At 46.7% G+C, this 26,571-nt stretch overlaps 1 protein-coding gene across 1 annotated transcript; it reads right to left on the minus strand.

Annotated features, from left to right (window-relative positions):
- Window positions 1-1,505: 1,505 nt before the first annotated feature.
- SHH (sonic hedgehog signaling molecule) lies at window positions 1,506-16,137 on the minus strand. The gene is made up of 3 exons (XM_032783884.2): window positions 15,603-16,137; window positions 10,252-10,513; window positions 1,506-3,707 (listed from the first exon to the last, which is right to left on the minus strand). The coding sequence occupies exons 1-3, from the start codon at window positions 15,909-15,911 to the stop codon at window positions 3,004-3,006; spliced, it is 1,275 nt and encodes a 424-aa protein (XP_032639775.1). The 5' UTR covers window positions 15,912-16,137; the 3' UTR covers window positions 1,506-3,003.
- Between the last annotated feature and the right edge of the window lie 10,434 nt (window positions 16,138-26,571).

Below are 26,571 nucleotides of genomic sequence, written 5' to 3' on the forward strand. Positions count from 1 at the left end.
GCAAAACTCCATGCACTGCCAATGAGCTTAAAGTGATTACAGCTTCAGCCACTCTCATCGTCTGGTCGCTAAGTGATTATGTGTCCAGACACTTCCACAAACTGAGTCTGGAGTCGTTACGATCCAAATCTGCTACATTTTGAGCTGAGATTGATTATAGCCCCCGACTTTGCCAAAGAAGGAAGACAGAATCTGCAGCCTCAGACACTGCCACAGTCTGAGCTCAGCATGACTAGGCACTGCCATGTTCTGAGGTAAGAGTTTACAAACCCCCGATGTTGTCCTACTTTGAGCTCAAGGAGATCGTTGTCTAAGGGCCCATTGAATTCAATGACGAGGCTCCCATTGACTTCAGTGAGAGCTGGATTGGGCCTCAAAACAGCACCACAAATGGTGGGCCAAAAGATTTAATCTTCTCCCAAAGACACGACTATATTCTGACACAGGTAGTTCACAACTTCAAGACACTGCAACAGTCTGAGCATAAAGAGCTTACACACCCAGGTTTGGCTATCGATGTACACACAACCCCAGATACTTCTGAGGGAAAAGAGGTCACAAAACCAGAGACTGTCAGAGGACAGAGAGCACATCCAATTGTCAATTAATTGTACATGAGGTATACATGATCAGAATTTAGCCATGACAGTCGACTACTGCTCCAGAAATGGACACACTTGGAGGATAAAAAATTATGAACCTCCTCCTCCCAAGAATGCCACCTTACAAGAGCCTCAAAGCCCAAGCAGACCTCTTGGAAGAGTGTCTGAGTGCAAGGTAGTTGCTTTCCAGCTCAGGAGAGGACTTTGCTAAACTTCTGGAGCAAAATGGTAACTTAAGTGTAATCATCCTAATTGTAATCAAAACTGAAGAAAAAGTGAAAAGGCATTCAAGGAAAGTCGCCCTTATGTTGTGTTATCTGAAATGCACACACTGTTTTGCAAAATTTTTAGAAACAGAAAAATTTCTTTTGAGGTGTAGGGAGATATCAGAAAATACAGCAGAACCTCGCCAACTGGCACCTTGCTAATCAGCACATGTGACAATTCTCACCAAAAGCCTGGTAGTCAGACCCCAACCCTCAGCAAAGATTTCATCTCAAGTATAGTAGTGCGATCACATATTACTCAGATTGCATCACTAATTTTATAGAATACACTCCAGTACATTTACTAATATATTGCAAACTATCATAAATAGTTATAACTAAATAATACATCAGAATAAATGAAAAAGTATATTTAGTGATGTAATATCCTTGACTTTTTTTTTAATATTGTTTTTTTTTTTTCTGTTCCTTGTTGATTTTAAAAAAAGCTCCAATCCTTGCATCTTTACTCAGGCAAGACAGCTACTGAAATCTGCTGGCCAGATTCTTCTTTTGGCTACAGCAGTGTGAATCTAGAGTAACTCATTGAAGTCGGTGTGGTTGCACCAGATACATCAGTTTAGAACCCCATTTCTTCAAACTAATAGAAGTCACTGGGGCTCTTCGTGGGCACCGTGGTTCACTTGCAGATTAGCTTGCTTTAATGATCCAATGATTGCTCTGAGAACTCAATAGAAAGATTCCCATTGCCTTCAGTGGTCTTTGGATGAGTTCTTAAGTGAACACAGAATCTGGAAAGGTGGAGCTTTGCCTGAGAAAGGGTGGCAAGATTTGGTCTAGACTGCAGTAATCCAAAATGTGTCTGCCAGTCATTAGTGCGAATAAGTGAGGTTCTACTGTTAGTATAACAAATCTGAGGTGTCCCAAGAGCTGATGTGATGTATTTGGTTACTTCCTTATGTTTAGCAGAATTCAAAGTATAAGCAACAATCTAAAGAAAACATGGGCATTTCTTTAGGTATCACGTTTCCTAAACCAATAAGCAAAAAGGGAAAAAAATGGGCTGCACCAGGAACTCTTAGTTATTATATACTAACCAGACTGTGCATGGCACATTTTTATTTCTATAAAACTATTAAAACTATTACAAAATATTCAAAAATACATTTTAGTAAATTTACAGCAGTTATTTCTCAATTTATTAATGCAAAACATCCTTTTTTCCCCTCTGTACAAACTATCCTCTCCTTCGTCACAGAATTACCGCCATGTGCGTTTTAAAAAATATTTTCTAATACATTTCTTCTTTTTTTTGACGTTAAAAATAACAGTTTCTTACGGTTTTGTAAATAAAAAGTTTCTGTAACAGTCTTGACTTCCAAGAACGTGGCCGAATGGTGTTTTTACATAGCAAAATATTTAAGAAACATGAAAAACAATACAGGAAATGATGTTACAGTGAAACTATTTAAATTAAAATAATATATTCTCATTTTACACTATTTCAAAAACGAAATGTGATTCAAGTTAAGTATTGATCTCTCAAAAAAAATCTAATTTACAATTCTGTGTACAAAAATATAATTTATGGACCCCTTGAAGTTTGTCTTTTCTGTTTGTGTATAGACTTGCTGAAAAGAAGTAGCATTGCAATGGAGGGCTGGGAAAAGTACAGAATTTTGCTTTCTGAAAGTCAGGACAGGTGTGACATGTAGAAAAATAGACTCTGTGCAGTTTTGCTTGGCCTCACAAAATAATGTTTTCCCCTGTGAGTGCAGTTCAGGTGATAATAAATTATCAAAGAAGCTTCTTAAGGCTCTTGAAGGTCCCGTTCATATCCATTTTAAAAGATCTATTCAAAATACCAAACCAATAAATATCCAGGAGAGGAGGAAAAACAACAACCAAGAGAACAGAACAAAAGAACCAACCAAATAAAATATATATATAATATATTTATAAACTAAACAGAACAAAACTTCCCGGGGTCTCTGTTTTCCTTGAAGTCTACTTTGGACTGTCCTACTTTATAATTATTTGTATTATGATGATGATGATGTCTTAAGCCGTGGTGCTCTCCCTTAAAAATATGTTGTTCCTTTTCTTTTTCCCGTGAGTTTGTTTTTTCCCCTCTCTCCCGGCTGCCTGGGCCTGGTGGCGGCGGTGCTCTGCTCTCAGCTGGCCTGCACGGCCATGCCCAGCGGGTGCAGGGAGTCACTGTCCAGCACCCAGCTGCCGAGGCGATAGAGGAGGCGCGAGTACCAGTGGAGGCCCGGCGGGGCGGGCTCCGCCTCGGGCAGGCCGGCGCTGGGGGAGAGCACGGCCAGCAGGGCGTGGGCCAGGCGGAAGGGGGCGAAGGCCCAGTGCGCCCAGCTGTGCTCCTCGATGACGGCGTAGCAGGAAGCCAGCACCCGGTTGATGAGGATGGTGCCCTGGGCCGTGAGCGGGGCGTAGGCCCCCGAGGCCTCCTCCCGCAGGGAGACGCTGTGCACCGCGGCGGGCAGCAGCCGCCGGCCGCCCTCGCCCAGCACGTAGACCCGCTGGCCCGGCCGCACGCGGCTGGCGAAGAGGGCGCGGCTGCGGGCGGGCTCGGGCTGGGAGTGGTTGTGCGGGGGCGCCACGAAGAGCAGGTGGGCGGCGGTGAGCAGCAGGCGGGCCCGCGGCTGCCGCGTCTCGATCACGTAGAAGAGCTTGGGGGCGCCGTGCTCGCGGTCCAGGAAAGCCAGGAAGTCGCTGTAGAGCAGCCGGCCCTGCGCGTCCGCCGCCAGCACGCGGTCCCCGGGGCTCAGGTCCCGCACGCGCTTCGTGCCGCCCTGCTCCAGGTGCACCGTGGCCGAGCCCGGGAAGCAGCCGCCCGACTTGGCGGCCACCGAGTTCTCTGTGCGGGCGAGAGAGGCGCACGGGTTAGAGCCGAGGGCGGACGGAGGGGGCCCCGGGCCGGGCTTCCTGCGCCCGCCCCACCCCCGCCGGGCTCTCTACACCCCCCGCCCCAAGGCCAGGCTTTGTGCGCCCCGCTCCCTTTCTTCTGCACCCGCCCTGCCGCCCAGCACTCTGCACCCGCCAGGCTCTCTGCGCCCCGCTCCTATTCTTCTCCACCCACCCCTGCCCCACCCTGGACTCTCTGCATCCCCCCGCCCCCTACAGAGCCAAGGGCAGGGGCTCTCTGCACCCCTACCCCCCTGCAACTTTCACTGTCTGCATCCTACACACAGGCATCGGGCCAGCTGCTCTGCATCCCACCCTTTCACTCTATGTGTTGGCTTCATTTCTTGTCCCAACACACAATCTAGCCAGGGGCTCTCTGCATCCTGCCCCCCATACAGCCAAGGGTAAGGGGGCTCTTTGCATCCTGCCTCCTCCCCATATAGCCAAGGGCAGGGGCTCTCTGCATCCTGCCCCCCATAGTGCCAAGGGCAGGGGCTCTCTGCATCTCTTCCCCCCCTCCCTCCAGAACCAAGGACAGGGACTCTCTGCATCTCACACTCCCCCCACCTCCTCTCCCATAAGACATACATTCCCTAGCCAGGTCTGCTCAGTGTCCTACTCGTCCTCTCTAGATCCCCAGGTTAAGAGTTGTCTGCATTCCACGCCTCAGGCTGAGTTTCAGTGCACACATTTATAGCAGTGGCCTTTGCATGCTACCTTTCCAGCTCAGGTTAGTAGGTGTGAACCCCTTCCTCTCCTAGGCATCAGATATACACATCACCAGAGACAGCCCCTGCCCCAAGGAGTTCACAGTCTAACTAGACAAGACAGTTAAAGCCTTGTCTAGAAAAGTGCTCTGCTTTCACTAAAGTAATAAAACTGATCTTGTGAAAGTGGCGCAGCCCCCTTTGTAGCTGCACTTACATTACAAAGAACATAAGAACGGCCATACTGGGTCAGACCAATGGTAGACCAATATCCTGTCTTCCGACAGTGGCCAATCTCATTGCTTCAGAGGAATGAATAGAATGGGCAATCATCCAGTTGAAGCTGAAGCTAACTCAATATAAGCTAACACTTAAAACAGTGTAAGTGGTTTACACTAGATCAGAGATCGGCAACCTTTGGCAGACGGCTCGCCAGGGTGCTTACCCTGGCAGGCCAGGCCGGTTTGTTTTCCTGCTGCATCCGCAGGTTCGGCTGATCGTGGCTCCCACTGGCTGCAGATCACCACTCCAGGCCAATGGGGGCTGCGGGAAGTGGTGGCCAGCATATCCCTCGGCCTGTGCAGCTTCCCGCAGCCCTCATTGCCCTGGAGCGGCAAACCGCGGCCAGTGGGAGCCATGATCGGCTGAACCTGCAGACGCAGCAGGTAAACAAAGTGGCCCGCCAGGGTGCTTACCCTGGTGAGCCATGTGCCAAAGGTTGCCAATCCCTGCACTAGATGGAGGTTGGGCCAGTTTAACTGGATCTCTTTCAAAATTAATGTTGCCTTGTCTATGTGGGGGAAATTGACCAGAATAGCTATTGCAAAATGACCTATTCTGCAGTAATTATTCCAGAATATCTCCCCATGTGGATGCTACTCTGAAAAGAAAGATACTTTAATCCTGAATAATTAGTGCACTTCCAAAGTGACGGAGTTATTCTGGAATAAAATTACTTTTATTCTGCAATATCATGTCCAAGTGGAATAGTTTATTTCAGTCAATTTCCCCAGTAGAAAAGTTCATAGTTAAATTGTGCACGTTTACAATTTAGGGTGACCTAGCTACACTGCTCAGGGCTATGAAAAAATCACACCCTGAGAGACATAGTTAAACTGACCTAACCCCCTGGGATAGGTGCCGCTCGGTTGGGTAAGTCTAGACTACAATGTTCCACTGGCGCTGCTGCACTGTTGTACTGCATCTGGTGAAGACATGCTATGCTGACAGGAGAGCGCTCTCCCATTGGCATAATTACTCCATTCCAGCGAGAAGCGGAAGATACGTCTCCCACCGACATAGCACCTGTGTGGACAGCGCAAAACTTGTGTTGCTCCAGGTTGGGGGGGGGGTGCTTTTTCACACCCCTGAGTGACATAAGTTATATCAACTCAGGCTGTACTGTAGACCTACCTCTTGACGGAAGAATTCTGTGGACCTAGCTACTGCCTCTGAGTGGTGGATTAACTACAGCGATGCGAGACGCTCTTCTGTCACTTAGCAAGTGTCTGCACTCGTCAACGTTGTGCTGCCGATTCATAGATAGTTTAAGGGCAAGTTTACATTTAAAACACTGCATTGGCGCAGCAGCTGTAGCGCTTCAATGAGGATGCTACGCCGATAGGAGACAGCTCTTCCGTTGGCGTAGTTAATTCACCTCCCTGAGAGGCATTGGCTGCGTCAAGCTCTCCCACCAAGAGCACTGTCTACACGGCGGGTTGGGTTGGTATTTATACCGATCTAGGTCTGTAGTGTAGACCAGACCTAATACAGCCAAAACCAAAGGGCGGAAGGGGAATCAGAGGCACAGAGAAGTGAAGTGACTGGCTTAATGTCACATAGCAAGTCAATGGTAGAGCTGGACTTAGCTCCCAGGGCTCCTGACTCTTAGGCAAAGTCTATGCTGCGCACCTTGTCCGCTGTAAGTTACGCAGTGTAGCCACTCTTTGCTGGCAGGACAGAGCTCTCCTGCTGGCAAAATTAAACCACCCCCAATGAGAGAGCATGTTCCACCAACAAACTGCTGTCCACACTCGCAGTTTTCATCAGTAAAATTCTTGTTAGTCGGGATATTTTTTTTCACACCCCTGGCCTTAGGACTGGTCTACACTGGGAACTTACTTAGACATAGCTATGTATCTGAGGGCTGTAAAAAATCCACACCCGAGTGATGTAGTTTTATCAGCCTAACACCTGGAGTAGACAGTGCTAGGAGGATGGAAGAATTCTTCCATTGCCATAGCTACCGCCTCTTAGGGAGGTGTAGTACCTACCCTGATAGGAGAACCCCTCCCATGGGCATAGGTAATATTCACACTGAGGTGCCACAGCAGTGCTACTGTTGTATTTTAGGTGTAGACAAGCCGTTATCCACTAGATCCTCCTGCTTCTCATTGCCTTAGGAACTTCTGAGCACTGCCTCACAGCAGTCTCTGTGACCACACACCAAGTGAGGATTCTCTGTGCGCATGCGCACACACACACTCTGCACAGCCCAGATCAGGAGTGTATGCTCTCCTAGCCCCCTGCCTAACCTTAAAACATCCTCTACTTTATGCACAAGAACAGGCTAGTCATTGGGGATAAGTTTTAACCTGATCCTAAATTTTGGGGCTCTTGGTTATGCTGTCACCACCGCCCCATTATTAGTCCGTCAGAGAAATCCTAGCCATTTTAAAAATAAGATCACCCACATTTATAGATTTGAATACTCTGTCCTTGGAAATATTGCTATAATATGTAGAATTTTAAAAGATTTTCAGGCCAGAAGGGACTGGTATGACTGTCTATTCTGCCCTCTTCCATAGCATAGAGTCTGGAATTTCACCTGGTGATTCCTGCCTGTTCCTGAACACCCTAGTTACATTTTTGTGTATTCGGCTGCAGCCATAGTATTCCACTGTAGCCATGGCATTTGATAAAATTTATTTCCATTCTTGCTCCCTCCCTTGATTTCACTGCAGTTTTCTCCCAGTTATTGAGTGTGCCAATTTCTAGTCCAAGTAATTTTCCCCCTAAAAGTTGTAAGACCACAGATACAGATTTTATTTTTGTGCCTCTGTAGCTGGTGCATAAGCTATTATGATTTAAATAAACACTTGGAGAGTCTCCTAATGACTTTCTCAGGAAGGACAGGAAGGGCGAAAATTAGAATGTTATTGATTTGCTAACAACTTTATCACTTGTGCTTCAGAAATGGAACAGCAAGATCTCCAAGGCCTCTTCACTGAGAACATGGCAACAAACGAGCTATGCGCTTTATGTAGAGTCCTTTCCTAGCAAACTACACCTTAGTACAAGCCCCGAGTAAAGCTCTTGCTTGAGCTTTGTTTGCATATTCAGGGGCTTGATGAATAGATCTAGTAGTGTAGCAACTCTACAAACATGCCAGTGAATTGGCAGAGGTGTTAAAATCTGCTGCTTTGAGCTGTGCTGTTTGGGTTCTCTAATTAAAATCCAATAAAGGATCAGCATTGTCATTCTGATTCATGTAATAAATGCAGACACTCTTGGAAGAGAGGACACTTCCATTTTTTCCCCAGCTTCTTCCCCTCGGCCCCCTCCCCCTATTTGTTCAGGTGCAGAAACCCTATGTGCCAATTCACACACATACTCTCCAAAAAACCAGGACCTTCCAAGCACTATTTGCACAGCAGAGCCACTTTTCCAAGACACTCAAGATGTGTATTTGAATTTTAAATGTAGGAGCTTGCTCTAAATACTTGCAGTAGCCCATTATCAATGTTCCTTTTACCACCCCAGCCTCTCTTCTCTGTCCTGATGACAATAATTCAGACCTTGGGGGGAACTCTTCTTTGCATTCCAATCTCCGGGATCATACTTTTTGCAAATAGAGATCTAGATAAAGAATCTTCCTGCCTGGAATTATAGGGTTTAATCTTCTCATAAGATTCTCTGTCATGAAACGAGGGTTTGACAATTTGAAATCAGACTTAGCTGGCGGAATTCAAGCCTGCTTTCTTGAAGCCCGTGTAGTACAGTCACACGACCCTGCCTGACATGCACTAAATATTACCCCAAACCTCCAAGTGTGTGTGGAATTTTAATGAGTAGATTTGTTCTCTTGGAATTATTCGTCTCTTATGAAATATACATGGAGTTGGATTATGTTCGTTTGGAATAAGGTTACTGTGCATCACAGACACCTTGAGCTGAGCATATCTTTACTATAGAAAAGGACATTTAATATCACTAGCAACTTTGCAGAGCTTTCTTTGGCTAAATAAAAGCAGAAGATTAACCAAAGCAATATCACAGACTCAATGTAAAGCCTGCATTGGCCGGAGAAGTGTTATTCTTCATCAGCGCAGGAATATAAAGCTGGTTAAGGGGGCTGATCTGCTCCCAGTAGAGTCAATGGAAGTCTTGCCATTGCTTTGAATGGGAGCAGGATCAGGCCCCTAGTTACCGTACTTCTAAGCAAACAGATATATTTAGAGAGAGAGTAATTATTTTCTTTCACAACTAAGTATTTCTTGACACTTTAAAAGTGTTTCTTGGCTAAAAGAGGTTATTAAAATACAGTTTAGATGCTATGCAACAAACGCTTAGAGGTGAAAAACCCAGCTCTTCTGCGATGCACTGTTAACAGTTTTGCTAAAAGCGCCAATTTATGCGCAGAAACGAAGTTTTAAATTTCGCGATTTATTGTTAGCAAGTTAGCAAGTTATTCCTTTGTTGAAACAGCATGTGGCGTTGTAAGCACAGGGGAAAAAATCCTGGGGTTTCCTAGCGGCTACAGATTAAGCCACGAATGGCATTAATTTTTCTTTTCCTGCGCACACTAGCAGGTCCTGTTGGCCATAGTAATAATAGTGACTTCGGGGAGTGCAGCCAGCTAGATGTTTTTAAATGGTCACGATACTTGTTTGTAGGATACCATGTGGATTTAGAAAAGAATAAATGCCAGGGGGGACCCGACTGTTATTTTGCAGAGCTGTGGGCTCAGTCGGGGCGGGAGGGGACCAATACTGTAACAAAGTGGTGGAGTTGGCTGCAGGTTTTTGCATCCTTGTGATTAATCTAGGGCTATAGAGGCTCCTGGCACGTCAGATACATGGCATGCATTGGTCCCACCCGCACCAGAGTGAGACAGCTAGAGAACCGGATTCATATCCGAATCAGTTCTCTGCCCAGCTTGTCACTGTGATCGGAACGAGGGCTTCCCCCTGCCTTTGTAAACTCCACTCTAAATCTACACTGTCCTCCTAATAGCCCTCTCCTACGTAGGCAGAGAAGCACAGGACGAGGCTGGCTCATAAATGTGACCAAGCCCTGTAGTTATGTATGGCTCCAGATCAGTTAAATGGGAAAAGAAGCGCTCCCCAGCCCCTGCTCCCACTGCAGCCCAGCTGGGAGGCAAAGCAATGGCTGGATAACCGCATCCTCCCCCAGCTCAAGTACCGGGTTCTGATGCAACCTGCACTTGGCACAAGCAGCCAGGGCCGCCTAGAGGGAAAGTGGGGCAATGTGCCCCAGGCCCCTAGGGATCCCCATGAGAATATAGTATTCTCTAGTATTGCAACTTTTTTTAATGGAAGGGGCCCCTGAAATTGCTTTGCCCTGGGCCCCCTGAATCCTCTGGTCAGCGCTGCAAGCAGCAGCAGCCCCAGGGCTTAGTCTTGCGGAGTGCCCCTCCCCTCCTAGGCCCCCAGTGATGCTGTAGTCCCTTCAGCGGCTGCCCTAGGGGGGTTCACACGGCCTGTTGCTAGGATACTTTTATTCTCCCCTCGGGTCCAACCTGTCAGGCCTGGGTCCCACCGTTCTTACCCGCTTTGACGGAGCAGTGGATGTGGGCCTTGGACTCATAGTAGACCCAGTCGAAGCCAGCCTCCACCGCCAGCCGAGCCAGCATGCCGTACTTGCTGCGGTCCCTGTCCGAGGTGGTGATGTCCACGGCTCGGCCCTCGTAATGCAGCGACTCCTCGGAGTGGTGTCCATCTTCATCCCACCCCTCGGTCACCCTCAGCTTCACGCCGGGCCACTGGTTCATCACTGAGATCGCCAGGGCGTTCAGCTTGTCTTTGCATCTCTGCAGGGACAGGGGCACACAAGGGGCACACGCATTGCACGGGCACTGCGGCATTTAGACAGCACCCCCCCCCCCGGCCACTGATCCTCCCCAGCCCCCATTCAAAATAACACACACTTCCCATGTCAAGAGTTAAAGGCTATGGACAAAGCCTGAGCTATGCTGTCAGTAAATTGTGATCCTGGGCCCACTGAAGTCAAGGGCAAAACTCCTGCCCTGGTGACTTCGCCCTATATATCCGTGCAAGGGGCCAGCCTGGGGGAATTGAAAAGCTTCTCGGATACCTAATGGGCAAGTCTGTTAGTCTGATGTAGGAAGTAAAGTGAGGTCGGTGCAGAGAAGGTTGAAGCCCGGATAATACCGAGTGAGTGGGGTCGAGATATAACCATTCTTTCAAACGATCGCCCAGTTCCGTACAGCCTGCAACCTGTCTGAGTGTCGGAAGCATGGCATGGTCTCCCCTCATTCTTCCAACTAAGACGTGCATTTTCACACTGTTGGGAGCAGAGTAAAGTTTTCCAAAAGACAAACACTTGCCATGCATCTGGGAGCCAAGTATCTTCCCCTGCAATCTGTCTCCGGGTCTTTTCAACTTAAGTCGGTGATGAAAAGGTTCTCAATACGCGTTAACAGCCTTTCTGTGCTAGAAGGAGTTTTTCCTTCGCAGATCACTCACTAAAGTCCTTAGACCAGCCTGGGCTAGAAACATTCATCCTGCTTGAAATATACATACGTGTATATATAAGAGCAAACAGCCGATATCTCTTAGGGGAAAGAATGAAAAGCAGAGAGGGATCAAGTTGATAGCAATGTTAAAAACCAACAAACCCAGAGGTGCGCTATGGTAGAATATGAAACCGGGAGTGCAACAAGCATTCTTTATATGGAGTGCCACATTCTTTTAACTCTCTAGACCACTGCCACATGATTAACTTTCTATTTCCTTTAACTAGCTCCTTTCCTTTATGTTTTCTTGGTTTTATGAAATTTGCCATGCAGGACCCGGCAGTTCGGCGAGAAATTGTAAGAGGTTATGGACAAACGTGTAAAGAAGGGGCAGAGAGGGAGGACGGAGCGAGGAGATCATTCTGAATAAAGTACGAAAAGTTTGGGTAGATTCTTCTCACATCCCCGAGTTTAAATGGAATACTGCTCTGCATGAATCAATGAGCCCTAGAAAAAGGTCAGCTACCATCCACACCCACTGAGGGTTAGACAAGCAATATACATTTCAGGCACCTTTGCAAATGTGAAGACTACAGCATGTTGCCAGCTAATTTAAAAAAAAAAAAAAAAAGAACAAAGCCGTTTCACGATATGGATATTTGACTGTTGCAGTCAAACAAATATCATCTGCGGTTCAGTAAAGCTAAAGGCAAACGCATCAAGTGGGTAGGGATGTTTGGCTTTCTCCAGGAGGACTCACCCAAAACGTTATCAATATGTTAAATAACACACCACAAAGGTTCTTTTCACAGCTCCCAGAAGGGGGAAAAAGCTTGCACGATTCCTGCTACACTACCTTTAGGTACGTGACCAGATTGCTCAACAGGAAAGTTCCAGCGCGTATATTACAGCCATAAAGAGATACCCTCGCAATACTTCGGTGGCAGTTAAATATAAAGTGCCCTGGTGAGTCCACTTTGGACTCCCTGGCCGATTGTCCCATGTGACTTCACATTTTTATGGAAAGAGCTGATTGTTTGGTCTTTAAGGTGATGTTAGCCTAGGAAAAGCAGAAAACCATAAGGAGGTTTAGCTTGTGAACCTCTCTCGCAGATACACTGTGAGAAAAAGGCGAAACGGTTAACGTTTTAGGCCACTGACAAGGAGAAAGCCCTTAGCTGCACAGCAGTCTAAAGTCATGTTATTTTATAACTAAGAAAACAAGCAGGGAGGAGAGTAGGCAAGGCGGGTTTGCTATTCCAGCTCCTTCCCCTATAAATATGAGCTAAAGTCTCTCTGGCAAAATAAAAGGGAAAAGAACGATCTACTAAAGGACTTTCCTTCCTTTCATATTGGCTGAGCTGGATTGTCAGAGTCAAAAGCCGTGAAGGCCAGACTATTTATTAATTCATTGGGTCGTGTGCCACAAATCAAGCCCAATTCTGTTCAGCCACCGTGAAACTCAGCAGGGCTGCCTCCACTAACGCTTTGTGTGGAGGCAAAGTTGTTCAACAAGCCCTCTCCTGCCAGCCCCTAATCTCTTCACAAATGAATTGCTTGAAGGAAACACATAACAGGTATCTGTCAGTGTAAACAACCCGGTGGGCTTCCTAAATGCCAAGCTGATCTCCAAATTCCGCACATCATGCACCGGTTGTGTGCCTGTATGGCACTAGATTTCTATTTTATTTCATACAAATTCCAGCTTTATCATATTGACCTGGCCCCCTTATCTCTTTCATAGATCCAGCCAATGGTGGTTCTCGCTCTCTCCTGGGGGAGGGGGGGGGGGGCGGGGGAGGGAGGAGGCATTCAGCAAACTGCTGTTTTCACCTGCAAAGTTAAGAACCTGACTTACCTAGCTCTGTTTGCGTTTTTTCCCTTCTTAAGTTAATATTAACTAGCAGCTAATGCATTCAGCAACGATTCTGAAAGTTTAACAATTCCATTCAGGGAAGAGCTTTCCATGGTTGAAGGGCTTGTGAAGCAGGCATTTAAAGGCTTGAATTTAGCAGAACAAGAGGTTGCTGATTGGGAGAGAAAGAAAGAGATTGGCCCAGCTCGTTGTAGGGTTGCAATATGAGGGAATTCTGATGTCAGCGGCAGTTTCCCACCACCTCCCTACAAATATTGTTATTGGAAGACCACTGAGCAATTCCCCGTCCAACCCACCCCGAACATCGCTCTAGGATCAATCACCCCATTACTTCTCCCCAGCCCCAGCTAGGGTTATGAAATCACTCCTGCTCCTTCCTCTCCCCTCCCCCAATATCATTATGCTATCACCGATGTCCCTTTCTCCCCTCTCTTGGTCCCCAAAGGGGGTTCAGTAATGAAGCTGCAGCCAGACGTTCATCTCTTATTTTGGTGTGGTACCTAAGCTGTGCTATGAGGCAGAGCGGTGTTATCTACCCCCCCGCCTTTGTGTGTGTGTGTGTGTGTGTAAGGAACGAGAATAGTCATTGAAGGAAAAAGTATTTGTTTTCGTTTCGTTCGTCTGAGGGAAGTTGACAGAAGGTCAGAAGTTCAAATGCTGCCAGCTATTGCAGCGAGAGTGGCAAGCCATGTCGAAGGCTCTGTATTCCCAGGGAAGGGCAGCTAGCGAGACAAGGCACATTCAAGGCTGCGGTAGAGGGGAAAGGAGACACTAACACACATGCTGGGGTCTCCCCCACTTCAGCCCACCCCCCCTTTAAAAAAACCCACCATCACACATTTTTCCTTCCTCTGTGGGTCTCCATCTCTTTCCCCTTGTATTTCAGTCTGTCCGGCGCTCCCTCTCTCTTCCTCTCTACACCTAAGCTTCATTTGCTCTTTCATGAGTATGGTGTGTGTGTGTGTGTGTGTAATTACACACACGCACACACACACAAAAACACGTCTTCTTTTTTTTCCTGGGGTTTCCCAGCAGCAGCAGCAGCAGCAGCAGCATTTGCCGTATTAAAAAGGATACAAACTGAAATCCTAGCCGTTGCGATCGATAAAAGAGGAGTAAGTGGAGCTGAAAATGCGAGATGTGTCTGACTTGTCGCACAGCTACACTGTCTTGCATCTTTTCAGCAAGGGAGGATGACCGAGGGCTATAAGAGGGACTGGATCTTACAGTGCATGCCACAATAGTCATCAGCCAGCCCTCTCTCACTTGCCTTTCTTTTGCATTAGGAGGCGAGATTAAAGCTGCTATCGAATTGGACTGGGAACTCTCCACACAACATGCTCTGCACCGTGGCCTGTGCATATTTAATTGAGGCTCGCGCTTCTATCTGGCAGAGGCGCGCGCGTCAACACTCATAGGTACAGTAAGATTTAAGGTGGTCGGGAGGAGATTGGAGGAGACACGTCCTACGCCCAAATAAATCTAGTAAACATGCGGAAAATCAAGCCGAGGCAAAGGGGAGAGTTTAGGAAATTCTTCCCATTCTCAACGCGATTCTTGCAGCCGAGTATATTACAGCACTGAAAGAGGCACTTAAATACATTAATAGTGGGAAGGGGGAGGACAGAGGCTGTTGACCTATATTTGGGTGAAACCCATTTCCAGTGTCTACATGGCATCTAGATTCCATGCAGTTTCAAAAACTCTAGAACTGGGAGACTAATTGCTTTCACCTATCTCCCCGCGAGCAATAACAATATTTATTGTAATAATGTGGCTGTTTGGGAAGATTTATTTTTTGCATACAGTGGTTCCGCATTCTGATTCCACTCCCGATTCAATGTTTATCCAGCTGTAAACCTTGTGCCATCTGATTTTTAAAACAGAAGTGATGCAATGCTGATAAGTTGCAAGTCCCTCCCATTTGGAAGTACCAGAGCATTGGTGGCGAGCATCCTTAAAGAAATATCAATATATTTACGCTCTGATGGGCACAATTGCAAAGGATGGTTTTGCAATACAAGCTATATAATACAGAAACAGGAGAGTAATGGTCGATTGGACTTCAGCCGCCTTTTGTGACTGCAAGACTCCAGAGGTACTAAATTTAGAATCCGCTCGCAAACAACAAGAATGAAGGGCAATAAAATAAAATAAATATAAAAAAGCCAGCAGCTGTACCAACCGCTGACTGCATTTGTAATAATGAAAGAGTGGCCTGACGGTCACTACACACTTGGGATCCTCTTAGCTGTATACTATTCGTTTGATCAAAGTGCAGGCTTGGAGACAAATGCAAACAGAAATCTCTAACCAAGTTACAGGAAACGTCATGGCAAGGTTATAATTTTAAGTATTACACAAAACCCCAACAAATATATATCTAGGCTATATGCCCCTGCAAACTTAACTGGATATTTAAATATGAATCTAACCGATGAGGGTTGGGGGGGGGCAGGGGTGTCTTTAAAAAATTCTAAGACGTTTTAATTTATGATTGCTCAGATATGCTAACAAATAAAAATATATGTATCTATGTAGCTCTACCTGAGTCATCAGTCTGTCAGCTCCAGTGTTCTCTTCATCCTTAAAAATAATGTCAGGGTTGTAATTTGGGGTTAGTTCTTTAAATCTCTCGGAGTTTCTTGAGATCTTCCCTTCATATCTTCCACTGGCCCCTAGGGTCTTCTCTGCCACATTGGGAATAAACTGCTTATAGGCTAAAGGGGTCAGTTTTTTGGGGTGTCTCCTTTTTCCAATACCCCTGCCTGGTCCACAAGTCAGCCCAGAGGAGACCAAAAGAACGCTGATGAAGCCCACCAACAGAATTCTTGTCAACAGCAGCATTTCGTCCATTGAATCCAATTACTTCAAAGCTCTCTGTGTTTATCCCTGGCTGTCTCTCTAGATCTCTCTCTTCCTACGTCCTTGTCTGCTTTCTGAATCGTATACTATCCACCGATCCCTAGCAAGACAGGTGTTGGAATGGCAGGCTTTAGGTCGCTGATAACGGAACACATCGGAGTTTGGTCGTGAGACAGCAATCGGGAGACAAAAAGGGTTTGATTTTAATGGTAGCAAGGCTAGAGACGCTTGTGAGAGGAGTCTGCCTTTAGTTCTATATTATAGCTGCCAGAGCCGAGTTCTGATTGGCTAAGGCGAGACAAGCTTGTCTTCTGATGTATTAACCCTCAAAAAGGCAACAAATTCTTGAAAGATATTTTTTTTTCTTTTACCTGTAGGGCTTGGAGCTGAAAGGGGTGGAGATAGCGCTTTCTTGGGATAACATCAATTACATGCTGTTTTTTTTTTTTTTTTAAAAAACTTTCTTGGCAGAGTGGTACATTTGTCAGCAGGAGTAACAGATGTCTCTGTGAAATAGAAATATTAGCAGGCTGCCTTACTGCATTTCAAGTTTTTAAGGGCGGGTTTAAATTAAAATAAAATAAAAAGTTGGCTATCAAACAACTTCTTGAAAAATAATCTTTCAGGGGCAAAATGACTAACCATTTGAAAACTAACCCGTCTAAGTGTATCTTTCTTTTTCATTGAATAGCAACATTGCATGAAAGCAATACGACTTTTCAAATACATTTACTTTTTCAGCAGGTAAGTGACTGGCTTAGGGGAGGAAAAAAGTATTTTTTAAAATATAAAATGGTAGTTTTATAAAGTTTGTGTGTATAACTTTTACACGATGCAATTGCAGCGTATATAGCTGTTAAATGGTACTTTATTAGGCGACAACTCAAAATAAGAAAATATTGTACCTGAAGAAAGAAACAAGCAGCGAACTGAATAAAAAAGACCAGACTCTGATGTCCTGAGCATGTTGGGACTATATGCTTTGTTTCTTTGGGCTAACTCTAAGAAGTGCATTTAAAACCCTTATCCCTTCTTGTGGGGTGTCATTAAGTTTTTAGAAAAGCATACTATTGAAAGCATTCGCAAACACAATTACCAGAGACCGATCCAAGTAAAGTGAATGGAAAGGGGATAAGTTTAATGTTAAATTAATTGTTATCTTATGCAGCGTGGCAAGTGATGTCTTTATCCCGATCTCCAAAAGCTACTAATCAGACAAAGGTGTTGAGAGACGAGCAAAATCGCAGAGAGATGGTGCTGATAAAGCAGGTTAGACAGAAAAGCAGCGTCCCACTATGAACAAACACTTCTGTTTCTGTAAAGAGCTCATTTGCTTTTGCTCCAGAGAAAATACAATTTGTCCAGGAATTTAGAAACTTTAAAGACTATTTTAAAGAGTTCTTGAAAATCCTAAGCGACACGTTGAAGTAAACCAAACGTTCCCCTTCTCAGGAAAAAAAAATCCACTTTATTTAAAAAGACAAACTTTTTGGGACAAGGAGCACATGGGAGTTTTCCAGTCTGAGACATAACTAAGCTGAATCAACTTAAACCGTGTAAAAATGGACTTTACAAAAACCAACATAGTTTTAAGTGCTAAAAAGTTTTCTGTCCTAAGCTGCAACAAACAGAATACCAGAGTTTCAGAGGACTGTGTGTGATTTTCCTCTGGACAATTTTTTAAAGCCGAATGAACTCCTTTCAAAACTGACAGACCGATTACAACCTGTGATCCTCCCCTAAGAAAAAAGACAAGTAATTTTATTTTTATTGTTTTTACTACTTCATTGATGTCCTCTTTCCATCGTTAAACTTGGAATCTGGAAAGATTTACCTTTTAACTTCTCATAGAGAAGTAACTTAGTTTGAGAAACAAGTCGTACAACAGCTAAATACCTGCTTGACACTATTTTTAAACGCGTGTGTATATGCGCGCGCGCGCGCGCCAAGTCAAGATACAGGGAATATATAACATACCAAAAAGCGTATATTCTTCTGATGTGGTTGCCTCAAACAGCATGACTTGATGTAGCAGTTGATTAGATAGTGCCAGGGTGTAAGTACTACTCCTAACAGTGGGGGTATTACAAATCCTTTATCCCCCCGCCTATTTTTCCCCCACTGCCCCGAAAGATGATCGATGCACCAGTGCGTGGACATTGCAATGATGTCGTATAGAACAAGGATAAACACCCTCATTATCAGATTGCCATATGTACAAAGCAGTTACCCAAAGATTAACAGGAAAGGAAACGCAAAGAAGGAATTAATTAAATGCAAGCAATAAATGCATGGGGGGAGAAAAGGGAGAAATCAAGCAAAGTTGTAACGATGGGAAGCTTAAAATCAGCCTGCTATCAAATTAGATGTGAAAGAAAGCAGAGCTATGGCTTCTGGGTGGATCTGGTCAGTTTCACCTAAAGTCTATGGCTACCAGCTGTACTTTCTGATGACCCAGTAGAGAAATGAACGTGAATGCAAACGGAAGGTTATGTCTACGGAGTAGGAGGGGGGCAGACTCTTCACTTCAGCCTTTGTGCCTTGATGATAAATTCTGCATGCCTCAGTAACTCTAGTTTGTGCTGTTCCTAACATTACATCTTTTTAACCACAACTTCTAAAGAAATACTGGGGATAAAGAGACCGGAGCACACTTTTGCCCCATGTGCCTGGATTTTTGAGATTGTAAATTCTGTGTATAATATACGTGTATGTGTGTGCATTAAAAAACCAACCACCGCCATTCGGGCACTGATGCCTTCTTCAGGAGGATTAATCGCTCAGTCTTGGATTTAAAAAATCAATGTTGAGTCCAGTTGTCTCAGAAATCGGAAGCTCTCTTGGCTTTTTCTTTTGCTCTTTTGTGAAAGAATCTTCCCTTCTTCAACCAACTGGAGCTGGAAAAGCTGCCAGGCCTGAGAAGGCGAAGATGCATAGCCCTGATCCCTCTCCCTCCAGGTCCCTAGCTATTAGATTGCTCCTGGCTTCACCTCCTACATACCTAAAATGTCACAGAGGTTGCTCCCTCCGCTGCCTACAGGTCCCCAGACACAAGTCCACTCCTTCCTTTTTCGTGAGAGAGTCCCACCGAGAAAAGATTGCTCCCTGTCCTCCTCTAGGTCCCCAGATGCAAGACAGCTCCCTTCCTCTGCTTCCTGCCCTTCCTTCCGCCTTGAGGCCCAACAGACATAAAAGTGCCCCTACCTTGAGGTCCCATCCATTTCAAAGGCTGCCTCCCTCCCTCTGCGTTCAGGTGCCTAGTGTCTCTGTTTTCCATTCACAAGCCTGCTCCCACCTTCAGATCCCACTGCCTCCAGGTCCCAGAGACACCAGCCCACCGGTCACTAGGCAGCCCCAAACTCTTTGGGGAAACAACAAAGCAGGTCTCTCTGCTGCCCTGTATCCAGGCTCTGTCTGCATCAGACTGCGAGGAGGGTTCTAACACCTCTTCCCCCCGGACACCTGCTCTTTCTCCTGGCACTTTGTCTCCAACACCCACTGCCTCATCGCTCTGTCTTTAAAATGCGGAGCATCAATGCCTATCTGGCGTGGCCCCCCTCCCCAAGTCCTGTAACCCAACTGCTGGGCTCTCCAGATCTCTCTCCACTAGCAGCATCTATGTATCTACCCACGCCAGTATCACTCTCTCTCTAGCCATCACTCCGGCCCTCTCCTTACGGGGTGTCTCTATCTCAGCTGCCAGTCACTGCTTCCCTCCCCTGCAGTGCCTATCCATACAGCGCATCTAGGCTCTCTTCAGCCTTCCCCCTTCAATTTCCCCTCCTTCCTATGCCCAGTGCAGGAGGCCAGCCCGTGCCCTGGCACATCTGGATAACCACTGTGCTCAGTACAAGCCTCTCCCCCATTCTCCTGTCTCCTCCCCATCCATGTGAGATGATCCCTGCCCTCTGTGCCTTTCTCTCCCCATCACTTTCCGGGCCCGCTGCTGCCCACTGTTGGATGCCAGCCCTGCCCTGGCACAATAGGAGAATCCTTGTCAACGCGCATTTCTTCCCCCGGCCACCACCCTGCCCCCGCACGTCTCTTCTGACACATCAGTGCCCCCCCCTCCGGCCCCCGAATGCCGATTCCCTCTCTCTGTCACATAACGGGGTGCTCCTTTCCGCTTCAGCTTAGCAGCGCACCCCGAGCCTACCACCGGCGCACATCAGGGGCCCCGATCTCTCCCCGGCGCAAGGCAGAGCCCTCCAAACACACGACAGGGCTCCCCCCAGCCCTCGGGAGGGCCCCCCAGACACACGACAGGGTGCCCCCGATCCCTCCCCCAGGCGCTCGGCAGGGCACCCCAGACACATGGCAGGGCGCCCCCGATCCCGCCCCCCAGGCGCTCGGCAGGGCCCCCCAGACACATGGCAGGGCGCCCACGATCCCGCCCCCCAGGCGCTCGGCAGGGCCCCCCAGACACATGGCAGGGCGCCCCCGATCCCGCCCCCACGCGCTCGGCAGAGCCCCCCAGGCGCTCGGCGGGGCGCCCCCGATCCCGCCCCCCAGGCGCTCGGCAGGCGCTAGCCCCCCTCAGTGCATTTCTCCCGGTGTCTGAAAGTTGCCAGGGAGGCAGCGGCGAAGGGCGGCCGCTGGCTGCTGCAGCTGCGCCCAGTGGGCCCGAGTCTCAGTCGGGCCTGTTCCCACACCTTGGCCAGGGCTGCGTGCCACCCGCCCGAACCCGGTACTCACAGCGCCGGCTGGACCCCTGGATCCCGCCGCCCCGAGAGGCATAACCGGACCCCCTCTGCCAAGCACCCGGTTGCAGCGCTTCTCCCGGAGGCGCCCACCCCAGCTGCTCCAGCAGCGCCTCCGCGGGGCTCGGCCTGCAGCAGGGCCCGGCTCCTCTCCCCGCTCCCCCACCCTTGCAGGGTTTCCAGCCCCCGCCATCCCCAGGGCTGCAGCGCCTGTCAGCGCGGTTGCGGGCTGAGCGCCTCTCTCCCCACCCCCGCAACCAGATTCCAGTACCCCCCGCTTCACTGCAACCAGATTCCAGTGCCCTCCCCCGCGCCTCTCTGCAGGGCTCTGCCACCGCTGCTTCGCGCTCTGCGGGTAACCCTCTTGGTCGGGCTCCAGCGCATCTAACTCCCGCTGCACCGGCTTGGAGGTGGGGTTAAGGCCTCCCACCTGCGTTGCAGGGTCCAGCTCCTCTTACCTCTCCTGTAAGGGGTCTGCTTCCAGCCCCCCTCACCCTGCCCTCTGTGTAGCCAGGGGCTCCTCTCTTTCCTCTAATTGTAGTTCCAGGGAGACCTGCTCCTTTCTAGGGCATTTCTCCCTATACCTGCAGCTGGCTCCAACCTACTGACTGGGCCACCTCCATTTTGGGCGCTTCTCACCTCCACTGCAAGCTGTAGCTTAAGCCTGCAGGTGACAATGGTCTAGCCCAGCGCCTCCCACTGTCACTGCTGCAGGGCCTGCTTCAGGCCTAGCACACTACTCCAGTGAGTCAGCCTCTTTCATTTCCATGGAGCATCTCCTGCTCCAGGTAAGTGGCTAGTTCCTCTCCCTGCCTAGCCTTTTGGAGCTGCTCCGTTATCAGGTGTGAGCTCCAGAACTGTCTGCCCTCATCTCCCCTGGAGAAGTCCCAGCTCCTGTACCTTCAACTCCTAGTGTGAGATTCAGGCCCCACTAAAGTCCATGGCGATTCTCCCATGGACTTCAGTGGGGTCAGGATTTCTTCCCTGTTGCAGCAACTTCAGCTGTCACTCTCAGCCTCTGCAGCAGCTTCATCCTCTCTTAAAACTACTGCTGCTGAGATCAAGAGTTGCAGCAGGCCCAGCATCTTCCATTGCCTTTTGCAGAGGCTCTGGTTGTAGTGTCATTGTTTTTCAGTGGCACCTGTTGTAGATGAATAACGCCAAGACAGACACACAGAGAATCAGATTTAGATGGCCTTCATTGGCCTGACATTCAGAGGTGTTGGGCAACCATACCATCATTGAAAGCATTGGCAGCAGTGAGTACCCTTGTATTGCTGAAAATCAGGCTTTACATTAACTCCAATGGCTTTGGCTCAGACACAGCATGCACATGTATATATATATGTTATGCACATGTATATATGAATCACATATCCCCCTATAAACACACACACTGGGTTTGTATCTTTATATATGTGTCGCCAGTGCCTGCAGAGGATCATGTCGAAATTCAGCTGTCCAGACAGATTCATACGAATGGTACGTCAATTTCATCATGGTATGATGGCTCATGTCCTGGATGACAGTGAAACATCTGAGGCCTTCCCAGTCACCAATGGCATCAAACAAGGGTGTGTTTTAGCACCCACTTTGTTCAGCATGATATTCTCTGCAGCTCTGACTGATGCCTTTCAACACTGCACTGAAGGAGTAGGCCTGAAGTACAGAACTGACGGGAAACTATTCAATCTGAGGCGACTGTGTGCCATCACCAAAGAGAAGGAACTGTACTTCGAGACTTTCTCTTTGCCGATGATGTGCTCTGAATGCTAGGACAGAGCCAGAAATGCAAGCCAGTATGGGCAAGTTTTCATCTGCATGCAACAACTTTGGTCTCACCGTTAACATCAAGAAGACTGAGATCATGCACCAGCAGCTCCCACGCTCCCTACTCAGAATCGTCCATCACTGTAAATGGACAGAGACTTCAGGCAGTGGACCACTTCACGTACCTGGGCAGTACCCTTTCCCGAGCAGTGTCAATTGATGATGAAGTAAACTGCAGAATTGCTAAAGCCAGCTCTGCATTTGGCCGATTGCACTCCAACATCTGGGAAAGTCGAGGGATCAGCCTACCAACAAAGCTGAAGGTCTACCGAGCGGTGGTGCTTCCAACTCTGCTGTACGCCTGCGAGATATGGACCATTTATCGGAGTCATGCACGAAGGCTCAATCACTTCCACATTTCCTGTCTGCGAAAGCGTCTAAAAATCAGATGACAGGACAAAGTGTCCAATACTGAAGTCCTTACCAGAGCCAGTCTGCCATCAGTTCACACACTGCTGATGAGAGCCTAGACCAGATGGGCCGGACATGTTGTGAGAATGTCAGACGAGCTCATTCCTAAACAGCTCTTCTATGGAGAACTCACCCAGGGAAAGCACTCCCATGGAGGACAAAAGAAGCGGTTCAAGGACACGCTGAAGACCTCTCTGAAGTCTCTCGAGATCAACACTGCCATATGGAAAACCCTTGCACTGAACTGTCCAGCATGGCGCAGCCTCATTCACACAGGCAGTAATACCTCTGAGGTGAAGCGTACTGCTGAGGCTGAAAGAAAGCATGAGCTGTGCAAGTCCAGAGCTGCCCGCACATCATTGACAGTGCCATCACATGTCTGCCCGATGTGTGACAGAACGTTCCACGCCCGAATCGGACTGATCAGTCATCTTCGGATGCACAGAGTCCAGTCATCGAACGAATGAGTTGTTGAGGTCTTCATCGACCACGATGGACGAACATCATCATGTGTCATAAATATCTATAAATTGCCTTCACTATTCCACATTGCAATTCAGGAATATAAACTACTTGAGATCTTGATTATTTTTTAAAAATTAGACTGGTAGTCTATTATTTTGCATTATGTAAGAGCATTGAGGCATTTAAACACCACAGCGAGTTTATTAGTGGCTTATTTTAAACGTCATGAGTTTCATTGCTTTTATGTAATTATGAATGCAGCAGCAAATACTCAAATTTTCTTCACAAAACAGCAGATGCAATGTTTGTGTAGATAACTGGGCCTTAATTACTCTTCTAACAGTCACCCTTTATACTCACCTCTAATATATGACTTTTGAAATCAGTTTATCACTTTGCAGAGTGTTAAAACTTCATGTCTTGTAACCTCTTCGCATGTGTGATATTTATCAAGAAATACTGGGCCTGTCTTCATTTACCGACGAGTAAATCATGAGTAACTCCAACGATGTCAAGTGAGTTATACTGCTCTAAAACTGGTATAAGTAAAAGGAAAATCAAGCAGGCCCATTGTCTTAAACCTTGGAGGTTGTTCCCCGCCACACACACTCATGAAGATGTTAGACTATTTTCTCTTGCAGAAGAAAATGTTTAACCAATGGTAGCAAACTTTGGCTCTCTTGATGATATTGGAAATGACATCTTCATGGGCAATTTAGAATTTTGAACAAAGAGAAGATACTATCATTTATATCACTATTATAGGGTCAAATTTGAGAAAGTAATGGGCACAGGCCTTGTCAGAAAACCTGTACTCAGCAAGGAAAACTAGAGGCAGAATTTGTCCATCCTTCGTTCTGCTCTTCAGCAACATCTAGGGAAGAGCCACTCCATGGACAGTGCCTGACTTTGCCATGGCAGGATACTCTGCAGTTGGCCCTAATGTATGGACTACATGTTTATGGCTGAATGCCACTTGTCTTGGCAAAGGTCCGTAGACACATCCTTCCCACATGTTATTCATGCTTCAGGAAGAAATAATCTGCATGTTGGGGTGCGGGGAAGGGGTGGAGGGGGACCATGGACTGCCAGAATATGGGCACCTATTAGTGTGGCTTTTGTAGTTTTCATGTGCACCTGTGTGCGTAACAGTTGTGATACCTCTTGCTTTTCACTGGTTCAAAGGAGGCCTATAATGTCTTCCATCGCCATTACACACAAATTATATCTTTTTTGTTGTTGCTAGTTTTCCACAGAAAAGCAGAGTTTTCCACAGGATTCCTGATACCCATAGTACCTCAAAAATCAGAGCAACAAACAGGTAAATACAAAACAAAATACAATGCATGGGTCTAATTTTACTTCTAAATATGGAGAAATTGTCACATTTATTGTTCTAACCTTTCCCCTTCTCTATGACCCCCCCACCTCTATATTCCTTACTCCCCCTGCAAATTATTCCCATCTGAGATTTATTAAGTCAAGATTACTTTCATCCTCATGTTTTCCCTGCTCTGTGATCTGCATCCGCATCTCTTTTCAGCTTCTTTCCTCTGGGAATGCAAGGAGGAAAAGCAAGAAGCTATCTTTGCAGATGAAACAAGTCGAACTCCATGTAACAGCCACTAGGGGTGCTATATATTAAAAAGATCAGAACTTTCTTAAAGCATCTCAAGTCTCAAAGTATCACCTCCACATAGTGTCCAGCTATCCCCATGAGTGGAAGCTTGAGAGTAGATTTGAGATCAAGTCTTCAGCTAAAAGCCAGGCAAAGTTTTGGGACCACAGACATAACTTTATAATGAAGCATTTTCTCTCTTTCTCTGTATATTTGCAAAAAAAAAAAAATTGTACGAATATATCAATACAGTGAGGTAAAAATATCCTGGTGGAACATATTATTTAAGCTTCTAATTGTTGGAGTCAACAAGTGGAATTTGTTGCCAGAGAATGTTTTGAAGGCCAAAACTATGACGGGGTTCAGAAAAGAATTAGCTAAGTTCATGGAAGATAGGTCCGTCAATGGCTATTAGTCAAGATGGTCAAGGATGCAATCACATGCTTTGGATGGCCTTAGCCTCTGATTGCCAGAAGCTGGGAATGGGTGACAGGGGGTGGATCACTCTGTTCATTCCCTCTGAACAACCTGGCATTGGCTACTGTCAGAAGACAGGATACTGGGCTAGATGGACCATTGGTCTGACCCAATTTGACCATTCTTCTGTTCTTATAAATGATTCAGAAGGCTGAAGAGGCAGTGTATTCTAGTTGTTCAATCACAGAACTCCTTAGGGTGACCAAATGTCCTAATTTTATAGGGACAGTCCCAATTTTGGGGTTTTTTCTTATATAGGCTCCTATTACCCCCCACCCTCATCCCGATTTTTCACACTTGTTGTCTGGTCACCCTAGGACTCCTGAGGCCTAGTCCTGATTCTGGTGCTCACCTGCTTTGAGGGTAAGTCACTTAATATTAATGTTTGCATTTTCTAAACATTATTATGATGTGACCTTTAAAAGAAATTCTTTCTTTAGTACTAGATTGTGGCTAGATATAGATGTTGCAATAGATTCTCCTCCTCCCCCCCATGAATATTAGAATAAGAAAATTCTTACCTGAAAATCTTGGGGCTCCCTTTTTGCAAAAGGGATTCCAGACTTTGTGGGAAGGCCTCTTTCTCCAATTGCCTTCATCAAGAGCTAGGATCAAGTCCAGTGTACGTGTTTAACGGCTCAGCTTTGAAAAAACTGTCAATCATGTGTTATATATTATTACTTCCCAGATCAGGGACAGAGCTAGTTTACTAGCAGGATCTACATTTTAAGTTACTATTTTTCTCTATGAAAAAAAGAAAATACATAAATAGCCTTTGGCAATGAAAGTAATGTTATGAGTGTGACTTGTACTGTTCCTCACTGCACTTTTTCAGGAAAAAAATGCAGAGTCATATTTTGGAATTTCAAATGAAATTCATCTCCATGTTTGTATGATATGACAGCCAAGCAGGGGAATGCTAAGAGAAACCCTGAAGGCATGAGATAAATTATAACTGAAGTGATCTCCTTGGCTCTTGCAATGTGAAATTGGCTTGCCCAAAGTACACAAACCAACAGACTGGATCAAGACTCTCTGTTTGGGTAATGACCAGAAACAAAGCTTGCCCTCTGAAGTCCACCTCATAGCCAGATCCAGCCATGGTAACCACTGTATTCATTGGTCCATGGCAGCAGGAGAGGTATGCACA

Source organism: Chelonoidis abingdonii, chromosome 2 (genome assembly GCF_003597395.2).
Source record: "Chelonoidis abingdonii isolate Lonesome George chromosome 2, CheloAbing_2.0, whole genome shotgun sequence".
In the NCBI taxonomy this organism is placed as follows: Eukaryota; Metazoa; Chordata; order Testudines; family Testudinidae; genus Chelonoidis; species Chelonoidis abingdonii.

Coding starts and splice junctions, on each gene's coding strand:
- SHH (XM_032783884.2), bottom strand. CDS start 15,911: ATGGACGAAATGCTGCTGTTGACAAGAATTCTGTTGGTGGGCTTCATC. Junction 10,514..15,602: donor CTGACAGACTGATGACTCAG/GTAGAGCTACAT, acceptor CTGTCCCTGCAG/AGATGCAAAGACAAGCTGAA. Junction 3,708..10,251: donor CCACTGCTCCGTCAAAGCGG/GTAAGAACGGTG, acceptor TCGCCCGCACAG/AGAACTCGGTGGCCGCCAAG.